Source organism: Schistocerca piceifrons, chromosome 2 (assembly GCF_021461385.2).
Source record: "Schistocerca piceifrons isolate TAMUIC-IGC-003096 chromosome 2, iqSchPice1.1, whole genome shotgun sequence".
In the NCBI taxonomy this organism is placed as follows: Eukaryota; Metazoa; Arthropoda; class Insecta; order Orthoptera; family Acrididae; genus Schistocerca; species Schistocerca piceifrons.
This window is the reverse complement of record NC_060139.1, coordinates 199,791,835-199,803,940: the sequence shown is the minus strand read 5'-3', so window position 1 is coordinate 199,803,940 and position 12,106 is coordinate 199,791,835. Positions and strand designations below refer to the sequence as shown.

The following is a 12,106-nucleotide window of genomic DNA, read 5'->3' as shown; positions in this document are numbered from 1 at the left end:
GAATGTTGCTGCTACATTCTGTAACTTGTCCAGATTTTAAACAGCTACTGCTGATTTTTAAAAAAATCAGGCATCTACTGAATCGAAACTCGAATAAAAAGTGTAAAGTGTAGTCTGTTTCTTCAGTTTTCAGTCAAAGTAAGTGTTCGAAATGAGCATGCAATTTTTTAAGTTGTCTCTGACGAAAGTACTAAAGAGTAAGCAAGACATATAAAACGCTCATTTTCATTTTGTACTCTTCACAGCTTTAAAAGCCTTGTCGCAGTGGTAACACCGATTCCCGTCAGATCACCGAAGTCAAATGCTGTCGGGCTTGGCTAGCATTTTTATGGGTGACCGTCTGGGTCTACCGAGCGCCGTTGGCAAGCGGGGTGCACTCGGCCCTTACGAGATCAATTAAGTTTTCGCCAGCAACACAAGTTGATAGTTGGAGAGGCAACTACGTGTAGGTAGTCCGCGTAAACCAGTTGTAGATGTTAGCCGTTGATGAATCTTGTATACGGATGGTGTTAACCCCTTTAGCATCGACTAAAGCCTGAAGATGATGCACTGAAGCACCGAAACTGGTAGCCATACAATAAGTGACATCATAAGGATGGCTGTAGGTGCTTAATTTTCTTACGTCTTGTGCACGAGGTCAAAGTAAAATGAACATATTTTACTACAAAAAATGTTTAAGTCATTAAGATAACAGCTCAAACTACTGAAACCAGTTGTCTTGAATAAAAAATTGAATGGTTTTTAACCCTGTTTTTGCTAATCGCGAGTGGACGTCTTACATTTTTCAATTAATTTTTTATTTCTTTTATTTTTATTTTTCGTCTTAAACTTTTTGTAATTAAAAGAACTCATTCTGTTCATATGTTCACATGCCATTTCAAAGGAAGAACATCTATGAAATGTTTTTATTTAAATAAGAGACAAACTTTTTACTCATCTTCAAGAAATTTCATTTTACTTCTACAGAAAATTACATCAGTACTTAAAACAGGAACAGCCGGCCTTGGTTGGCCGAGTGGTTCTAGGCACTACAGCCTGGAACTGCGCGACCGCTACGGTCGCAGGTTCGAATCCAGCCTCGGGCATGGTTGTGTGTGATGTCCTTTGGTTAGTTACGTTTAAGTAGTTCTAAGTTCTAGGGGACTGATGACCTCAGAAGTTAAGTCTCATAATGCTCAGAGCCATTTGAACCATTTTTCAACAGGAACAAAAAAAGTCTTTATGTCACAGTTTACAGAATGAGACTAAAAATTAATTTCTTTGAAACCTTAACAGCATAACGAATAACCAGAGTGACATGAAACTAAAACTGTATTGAAGTTGTATATTTTGTAAAGGCAAATAAGCATCAGCAATTGAAAACCACGATGAAAGTTTCAAAAACTAACACTGCTCCAACTTTGCTTTAAATTTTAATGAAGACCTTTCAAATATCACACGAAAACATTGAATCCTGTTACAAATATAACAGCTAAGTAAATTTTAGTTTCAGTAAAAAACACTTCATTGCCATACTACAAATAATATTACTTGAAAGATACATAACCTTAACACTATTCTCGTGTAACAAAAGAAACAAACATGCAGCATAATGAAGAATTTGATTTCGAATGCCCACGATGCTCTTTCTTCCGGGTATGCTTTGCCGTATGTATAAGGTATTCAGCGATGCTTATGTCCCGTTCATTCTTCCATCCCAATGTTAATTCAACTTCTCCTAGTCTGGACGTTCCAGCTACGTGTGTGTGTGTGTGTGTGTGTGTGTGTAGGGGGAGGGGGAGCACGGGGGGGGGGGGGAGGGGGGGGTATTGTAACACACTCCGTAGTAATACTGTCGGTATTTCAGATTGCACAAGTTTTCCAAACGTCGTTCCCGTAAGAAGGTCCAAAAGTGCTCCACGTTCTTCGGCCCATCTGACCTTAAAGCCACGTTACTGGATTCCCTTTAGTACGTGAATAGTACGTCTCATCAGGGAAGAATACAGTCCCTGTCCCAATGTCGTATTGTCTTCTTTCGGCCCCTGTAACAAACTTCACATTTGATTGAGTGAAAATATTTTGCCCAGTATTCGATTAATTTTACGAGGCTCAAGTGCACATATTACTTTCTCCATCGTTCCAGATATCCTTTAGTTGAGGAGAACTGACTTAGAAAAACTTCATGCACATGTTTTGTGATGAGCTCCTCTGTAATACCGATTAGGAAGCATGTAAACTGGCTATACCTGAATTATTGCTAACAACTTCATCTGTAAACGTACGTTTCTCATCAGTCTTCTTCCGCGGTGAAAGTTTTTCTAAAGTGTCTGTGCTTCTTCTATGGATCTCACGTTTATTGAAACGTTCCTTCCGCTCTTCTGTTGCACGTGATGTGCTATCACTGGCGCTACTACTAAAAGGCAAATTACATGATGGAAAGTTCAGCAGTTCATAACGCAAGCCTCTCCGACGTAATTACTTTCTTTGAAATGACGAGAGAACATTCTAGCATTTGGAATGTTCACAGAATCTTTTCTACAGCGTTTCGACAGCCAAATCTTTTGCAGGCCTGCATCGCGAGGGAAAGCATGTAGCACTACTTCAATCCCTTTTGTGATGCGATTGTGAGAATTTCAGCCAACAACAGCACAACCTGGCATTGCTCGCACACAGTCAAAACAGTTTCGCTTGAAAATCTCCCACTACACAAAAGTTAATCAGAAAAAACGACAACACTCACGAAATTACGCAGCCTCCAACGCACAAATATTTACATCAAAATCTACATCTACATGGATACTCTGCAAATCATATTTAAGTTCCTGGAAGAGGGTTCATCGAACCACCTTGACAATTCTCTCAAAAATGTTCAGATGTGTGTGAATTCCTAATGCATCAAACTGCTGAGGTCATCGGCCTCTGGACTTACACACTACTTAAACTAACTTATGCTAAGAACAACACACACACATATTCATGCCCGAAGGAGGACTCGAACCTCTGGCGGCCGCGCAATCCACAATTCTCTATTATTCCAATCTCGTATAGCTCGTGGAAGAGCGAGCTCTGATTTCCCTTATTTTATTATGGTGATCCTCTCTCCCTACGTATTTTCGTATTCGGAGGAGAAGATTCCACCGCAACGAAAAAACGCCTTTGTTTTAATGATGTCACCCCAAATCCTGTGTCATTTCAGTCACACTCTCACCTCTATTTCGCGATAATACAAAACGTGCTGCCCTTCTTTGAACTTTATCGATGTACTCCGTCAATCATATCTGGTAAATATCCCACACCGCGCAGCAGTGTTCTAAAAGAGGACGGACAAAGGTAGTGTAGGCAGTCTCCTCAGATCACACTTACATTTTCTAAGTGCCCTGCCAATAAAACGCTGTCTTTGGTTAGCCTTCCCCACAACATTTTCTATATGTTCCTTCAGATTTAAGTTCTTCCTAACTGTAATTCCTGGGAATTTAGTTGAATTCACGGTCTTTGGATTTGACTGATTTATCGTGTAACCGAAGTTTAACGGATACTTTTCAGCATTCAAGTCGATGACCTCACAGTTTTCGTTATTTAGGGTCAACTGTCAATTTTTGCACCATACAGATATCTTTTCTAAATCGTTTTGCAATTTTTTTCGATCTTCTGATGACTTTACTAGTCAATAAACGACAGCACCATCTGCAAACAACCGAAGTCAGCTGCTAAGATTGTCTCCAAAATCTTTTGTATAGAGAAGGAACAGCAGGGGGCCTATAACACTACCTTCGCGAACGCCAGAAGTCACTTCCGTTTCACTCAGTGATTTTCCGTTAATTACCCTGTGACCTCTCAGACAGGAAATCACGAATCCAATCATATAACTGAGACGATTTCCATAAGTACGTAATGTGGCGACAATCCGCTTGTGTCGTACAGTGTCAAAAGCCCTCTTTAATTCTAGAAATACGGAATCAGTTTGAAATCCCTTGTCAGTAGCACTCAGCATTTCGTGTGAGTTTCACATGAATGATGTTTTCTAAATCCGTATTGTCTGTATGTCAATAGACTGTCCACTTCGAGGTAATTCATAATTATCGAACACACTATTTGTTCCAAAATCCTGCTGCGTATCGACGTTAATGATATGCCTGTATTTTAGTGGATTACTCCTACTACCTTTCTTGAATATTGGTGTGACCTGTTCAACATTCCAGTCGTTGAGTATGGATCGTCCGTCGAGCGAGCGGTTGTATATGATTGTTAAGTATGGAGCTATTGCATCAGCATACTCTGAAAATAACCTAATTCGTATACAGTCTGAACCGGAATACGTGCTTTTATTAAATGATTTAAGTTGCTTCACTGCTCCGAGGATATCTACCTTTAAGCTACGCACATTGACAGCTGTTCTTCATTCGAATTCTGGAATATTTACTTCGTCTTCTTTTGTGAAGGATTTTCGGAAGGCTGTGTTTAGTAACTTTGCTTTGGCAGTACTGTCGTCGATAATGTTTCCGTTGTCATCGCGCAGAGAAGGCAGTGATTGTACTTTACCGCTAGCGTGCTTTACGTGCGACCAGAATCCCTTTCGATTTTCTGCCAGGTTTCGAGATAAAATTTCGTTGTAGAAACTGTTACAAGCGTCTCGTAATGAAGTCCGCGCTAAATTTCGAGCTTCTGTAGAAGATTATCTGTTCGTTTAAATTTGGCATGCTTTTTTCATTGTTTCTACAACAGTGTTCTGAACCGTTTTGCGTACCATGGGGGATTAGCTCCGTCGTTTGTTAATTTATTTGGTATAAATCTCTCAATTGCTGTCGATACTATTTCTTTGAATTCAAGCCACATCTGATCTACAAATACATTGTTAATTTGGAAGGAGAGGAGATTGCCTCCTGGGAAGGCGTCAACTGAATTTTTATCTGCTTTTTTGAATAGGCATATTTTTCGTTTGTTTTCGGAGGATTTGGAGGTTACATTATTCAGTCTCGCTACGACAAACCTGTGTTCACTAATTCACTGTGTATCCGAAGCCATCACAGCCCGCAACTGAGGGAGATGTGTCACCTACTCGGCTCGCCTCCGCACACAGCAATCACAGTCCATATCCATAGTAAAGACCGTGGAAAACTACACTAAACAGACAAACAAAGACAACCGGCACGCGCTATGGAACTCTACTGCAGACACAGAACTGCGTCTAATAACTTAGATTAACACGCAGAAAAAACCGAACTACCAAAGCACTCAGGTGTGACTAAATAATTCGCTCCTGATTAGGAACTTGTAATATGTCACTAAATCGGTTCACTTTCCAAGGCAAACGATAACGCGAAACCGTGTCTACTAAATTTCAAATTAACAGGCAGAAGGTCAAGAAACTAAACTACCAAATCAAACAGATGAAACTATACACTTCGCTCCTGGTTAGTAACTCGTAAAATGGCTTAAGATCGGTTACCTTCCAATTGCTGCTTGTGTCTCGGCCGGCTGCTACTGCCTGATATTAGCAGCAGACACAGGAAGAAAAACATTTCAGTTTCCTCCTGATGTAACTGAAAGGCTCCAGATGAACGTATTTTGAGCCAAATAGGGGACTGAAATTACAATGAAATCTAGACCTTTAGCTGCTTACAGGCGTTGATAAATATCAAGGGGGACAGTTGAAAATGTGTACCCCTACCGGGACTTGAACGCGGGATGTCCTGGTTACATGGCAGACGCTCTATCCATCTTAGCCACCGCGAACACAGAGAATAGTGCGACTGCAGGGACTTATCTCTGACACGCTCCCCATGAGACCCACATTCTCAACTTACTGTCCACACATTACATTTATAGTGCCCTTGCTCACTATACTCATTACTCGTGGTAGTCAATCTACCGATTCCCATAAGAGTTTGGGCAATGTGAGAGCATCCGCACTGAAGAAGATCACTGGCCGATAAGCCTTATCTATATGAAGATGGTATCTGTTCTTTGGACATTTATATTCATATAAATAGGGGACTGGTCGACTTCCTTTCCGGACAATGGCAATATCCTACAATCTGAAGAGGATTGATAAAAGGGTGATGACCAACTGTGACTGTGGAGAAATCAGCACACCAGATCATGTCGTATGGTAATGTCCCCCAATTAAAGATATAGCAAAGATTTCTAGACAGGTTTTAATTGGTAAAACGTCTTATGCGAGTAAAAGAGGATTTTGATACCTTTTATCTCGCAGCTGATGCTCTCTCAGAAAAAGTAAGCTCTACGATCACATGGCCCTGTAACGGAATGAGTGAATGTTGTTACAAGCGTACTCAGAAAACCGAAAAGAATCAGTAAAATATTAGTGATGCGCTCTGATCCGTCACCACGCTTTCTGGAGGCAAAAATATATTGCTGGAAGGGTAGCCGATATGGTACGAAGCGTAGGGCGCAGCTAGATACATTCTGATAGTAGTAAAATCTTTGTGTTTGTACATGTCTCCATCTCTGATTACAATAAAAAGGAACACCGATCATACACTGCCCTTGGAAACACGACGTCGATTTTGATTGTATGACGGCATATGCCTCCAGGAAGTTTGAAGATATACTGATAACCGTTCCAAAAGTCCTCTGCCAACAGATAGTCTTGTGGCACAGATAACAGATCGCCATCTGTGACTACCCTTCAGTTGGGAATGCTCACAGCTAGAAGGTTCACTGTGGTGCAAACGTGTGAAGCAAGCAGGCAATCATACCATGGAGATTCACTAGTGCTTCCTACAACCAAATGAACTAGTTTGAAACGGGACAGACTGTTGCCTTCCGAGCGGCGAGATGGTCCTTTCGGAGAATTGGCACACAAGTTGGTCATCCTGCGCCAGTTGCACAACGAGACTGCAGTCAGTGGTCACGTGAACATTGTCACACCCGTAGACGATGTTCTGGACGTCCACGCAGTACAGACGCCCGCCAGGATCCTCGTAAGGGCAGCAGTAGCAGATCCTACAGCTACCACAGTACTGATAAGAGGGCTTGTGAGCACTGACATGTCAACACGAACTGTTGCGAACCAGTTATTCGCGGTGGGACTACAGCACGCACACCTCTAGTCCGTCTTCCACTCACGCCACAGCATCGACGTGCCCGGCTCGATTGGTGCCGCCAGACGATCGCTTGTAAGATGGAATGATGCGCCGTGGTCTTCAGCAATGAAGGCAGATTCCGCTGCACGCAAGTGATGGTCGTTTGCGCGTACGACGTAGACCTGGTGAGCACTGTCTCGTAGAGTGCATTCGCCCAAGGCATATTGGCCGCGCCCTGGGCCTTATGGGTCTGAGGTGCGATAAGTTTACAACTCTCCTTCACATTTGGTGTTGCTGGAGGTGACGCTAACTAGCGCAGAATGTTGTTAAACTCGTTCTTTTGCCTTTCTTAGGAAAGGAAGTTTCCAACAGGATACTGAACGACCATACACTGCGCGTGAGTCCGCCCCCGGTAGCTGAATGGTCAGCGTGACGGATTGTCAATCCTCTGGGCCCGGGTTCGATTCCCGGCTGACTCGGGGAATTTTCTCCGCCCAGGGACTGGGTGTTGTGCTGTTCTCATCATCATCCTATCATCCTCATCGACTGCAGGTCGTCGAAGTGGCGTCAAATTGAAAGACCGGCACCCGGCGAATGGCCTGCCCGACGGGGGGCCCTAGCCATACGAGTAAATAAATACTGCGCGTGAAACTCAATGAGCTCTGAAAGGCCTGCAGCAACGTCCCTGGCCAGCACGATCTCTGGCTTGTTTCAAATCGAGCACATGTGGGATATGGTAGGACGACAAGTGACTCGTGTGACTAATCAACCAACCACTCTTACAGAACTACGTGAACAGGACGAGCAGGCGTGGAATAACGTATCCCAGGACGGTATTCACCATCTGTACGATCGACTGGATAGTCAGCGCCTGTATTACTGCATGTGGAGGGTACACCACGTACTAATATAGGTGTCTCAGCATGGGTCGATGCCTGATACCTCAGAACCCCTTGTGCTACTGATCTGCAAATGTAATCATTTCATGTACTCCATAGGCACTGATGCAACAATAAATCTTAAGTGAATTGCAAATCTTTAAAAGGGTGTATTAATTTTTTTCTGGCAGGGTACGTAATCATAGCAGAAATATTCATATTGGTGTTAGTAATTATAAAATGATTTTTAGTAGCAGTAGCATTTGCTGAAGAAAGAAAAAAATATAGGAGGTAGTAGGAGTGTTAGCGGCATTTCTGGGTAAGCAATTATGGTGTTTGTTATTGTAGCAGTAGCATATATTGTTGTAACAGTACCGGCGTTATAAATGATAACTGTTAAGATGACATGAAATAACAAAAACCTGCCGGCTGGAGTGGCCGTGCGGTTCTAGGCGCTACAGTCTGGAGCCGAGCGACCGCTACGGTCGCAGGTTCGAATCCTGCCTCGGGCATGGATGTGTGTAATGTCCTTAGGTTAGTTGGGTTTAATTAGTTCTAAGTTCTAGGCGACTGATGACCACAGCAGTTAAGTCGCATAGTGCTCAGAGCCATTTGAACAAAAACCTACACCTCTCCTTCTGTCACAGTAAAGAAAGATCCGACTGAGGGTGGACAGAGATGCCATACGAAAAATATAGTTAGCCATCTAAATGTTAGAGGTGATAGGAGTAGAAAGAAATAAACACAAGGCAAACATAGTATTACAGACAATGTAAACTCAATTCATTGTTCAGAATAGAAAACAACAAATTAATGAGTTAAAAAAGGGAGAAGAGAATAAGTAGATTATAATGAAAATTCACATACTTGTAATTCTGTATGTAACGGTCGATTGTTGCAATCAAGAAAGTGGACTATGATCAATAAAGAAATATGCACTTGCACGGGCTTGCGGTAGACTCATCGGTTTCATAGTTATGAATGTGCTTAACAGATTCCAACAAGGCTTCCTTCCCTCATGGGTATCAGACGAAATACAGACTTTCCGGAGTACTTTGTCAAGTTTCGCGGATGAGTTACCGACGTAAGGCGTATACTCCGTCGCAACAGGTTTCTCTTTTTCCTCAGCAATCTATGACCTAGGCTTCTTGTTTTTATTAAATGTGCGACAGCTGTTCATCCCAAATCTGACGGCGACACATCAAATTAATCAATTCAAAAGCATGCTTGTTCCCCCATAATAACATTTTACCTACAGTTAAGAACAGGAAAACTAAATTTGCAGTAACGCTGTTCAGGAGTGCACTTACTCACATTGGAACAGCTTCATTACCACTTCCAGTCCACAAACTCAAACAACAGGAACTAACCGAACACTATGGAACAGACATAACGGCGCACTTTTCCTCTGGCGTTACTACTGACGAAAATAAACAATGTACTTCTTACAGTTAGTACCAAGAGAACTTTTTCTGTCAATAAGCCATAAATCGAACGAATCAATTCCACTCTGAATCGCTTGTGTACGGAGCCTGGTGTGTAATAAATCGCCGTATTATATTTTTCCAGTTGTTATGGGAAGCATCTACAGGTCACTACGTGAAATGTCAATAGCCGAATCGCTGAGACACTGAGCGTTATTTAGTGGATTATCGAATATCTTGTATCAACGTAATTTTAATTCGCAAAAGGTAATGTATACATTTTTGCACGTTTTGAAAACGGATTGAGATGTCGGAGCTGTTGCAATCTTACCTTCCTCTTTTGGCGGCGCCATGCTGGCCGGCTATGGAGTGAGCAACGGGTGCATGGCGGCTGCTTTAAGAGGAAGAGGGCACCATAAATCATTTCTTGTTTGCTAGCGTTTCTTATCGAACATTCTCCATTGTATGAGAGTACTCTGCGAGGTGACGCGGAGACAAAATCCAGCCGTCTGCTCGCTACTCTCTTTTCCGGTGTCGTGCGTATTTCAAGGGCATTACAGCAGTGTTTTATTGCGCGAGTGCTTCGCAAATCCTTGTCTTGTGGCGTAGCCCACGGACCACATGTGTTGATACGACGCTGAATTTTTCAGCAAACCAGGCAACAGTAACAACTAAGGCAGGGGTTTTCAAACTGCGCGTCGTGCTCTTTGGGGCGTCTGACCTTACAGTCGGGGAATCGCAGTGGTTTCAAAAGAACAATGATTTCGTTCATTTGCTTTCTGAGTACAGGAAAACGTGTGCGCTAGCAGTGATATCTAGCGGACCGGAAAGAATGTTACTATGACAGCATGGCAGATGGCAGTCGAATCGCACTTTGAGACTCATGTGCTTTTATTAAGCAACAGTCAGTGTGAATGTTAGTTTTGCCGAATACGGACCGATTTTATTTGTTGTATGTCTTATGTGATTTGTTTCTCTCTGTCAGCATGGAGAAATTTTGAAATGTAAATACGAAACGTGGTATTTTGAATGTATCTATGTATCGTGAAGATCTAAAGGCAGGACGAAAATTCCTGAAGTAGGCTATGATGACGGTTACTTGAATTTAGTTTTTACAGGTACTGCTGTTGGAAATGAGGTACGACCGCAGAGCGTCTTTAGTTTCAATGTCGAAAGTGGTGGAAGCATACTTCCTTATAAAATGAAACGACATTTGGGGTGAAATCACGGTAGTTTGGTAAACAAACCACGCGAATACTTTTGCCACAAGTTAAAAGAAATGACAGAACAAAAAAAACTTTCACTAAACAAGCTGTGATTCTGCAAAGGCTCTTCTTTAATCTTACAAGGTTGCCTACCCCCTAGCAAAGAGCAAGAAAATCCACACCACAGCGGAAGACCTTGTTTTTACTAGCTGCTCTAGTACATATGAACAACAAGAACAATTTATTGATATTTCTTGAGACATTGAAATCGAAGTTTCTTTCCTCATCACGCTTTATTTCTGGAGCTTGGTGCAGTCGGGAGCATCAACGAGTACGTATCAATGAGAGATGAGTCAGCTCAGTTAGAGATGAATCAGCTTCCAAGGAAATGGCATACGTGTCTTTGTCAGACAATACTGTCAGCCATCGAATATTCAATATGGGTTGACGACGTTCGTTATCGGTTGATTGAAAAGCTCGAAGGTAACTGGGATGTCGCTATTCCGTTGGATGAAGCTATAGAAAATGACAATGATGTGCATCTAATGTGTTACGTACGATTTATAGATGACAGCAAATATCATGAAGATCTTCTTTTCTGCAGGGAAATAACTCTTGCAACAAAGGCAAAAGACCTCTTTGAGACACTAGACTCTTTTATGGTAGAAAACATATTTGACTGGGAAAATTGTGTAGGCTTACGCACAGATGGCTGTCGTGTTTGGCTGACCGTAAAGAGTCTCCTCATGCTATTTGGACAAGCTGTTTTATGCACGTAGGTGCACTGGCATCGAAAAGCCTGAGCCCTATTCTTGATGAGGTTCTTATGTAACTTATTGAATTGGTAAAGTTCATTAAAAGTCGTTCACTTAAGTCACGATACTTTCAACAAATGTGCGTTGATATGATGACTGAGCACATTTCCCTTATTTATTATGGCATCTCTCTCTGGCTTTTACGTGGGAATGTCTTGAAAAGGGTGTATGAACGCAGTAGAGATCTCTGCTCTTACCTCCCTCCAGAGAAACATTTGACTTCAGAGGCGTTCGTAGACAATGGCCTTGTTTTGAAGCCGATGTGTCTATGTGATATATTTGAAATACTGAGTTTATTGAATGTATACCTTCAAGGTAATGAGACCAACATTCTGCAACTGTCAGACAAAATTTCAACCTTCCGAAAGAAACTACTGTTTGTGGAGGAGAAAAGGTTGGATGATAAAGATATACGTTACGTATTCCCTGCTCTCCACACAGTTTTAGAAGACAGTGACTTTCAGTCGGACGAAGAACAGAAGTATGTGTTTGTGAATCATCTAACTGAACTCAGTGATTACTTTCTGAAGTAGATCCTCCTTGCCAAAATAAGGTGAGCAACAGAACAGGATTAAAAATCCTTTCAGTACAGAACTTCCACCTACATTTACCTCAGAAGAACAAGAGCAATTTATTGATATTTCTTCCGAATCCACATTGAAATCGAAGTTGGTTTCCTCATCACTGCTTGAGTTTTGAAGCTTGGTGAAGCCAGGAGTATATGCAAGTACATATCAAAGCCATACAAGCTCTAATACC

At 42.0% G+C, this 12,106-nt stretch overlaps 1 protein-coding gene across 1 annotated transcript in view; it reads right to left on the bottom strand.

Moving 5' to 3' along the window:
* LOC124777846 (sialin-like) overlaps nt 1–9,681 on the bottom strand; it is a 148,540-nt gene extending 138,859 nt beyond the window's left edge. Inside the window, exon 1 of the mRNA XM_047253379.1 lies at nt 9,659–9,681. Within this exon, the coding sequence (XP_047109335.1) occupies nt 9,659–9,680 (22 nt within the window). The 5' untranslated portion in view covers nt 9,681. The remainder of the gene's footprint in view (nt 1–9,658) is intronic.
* Between the last annotated feature and the right edge of the window lie 2,425 nt (nt 9,682–12,106).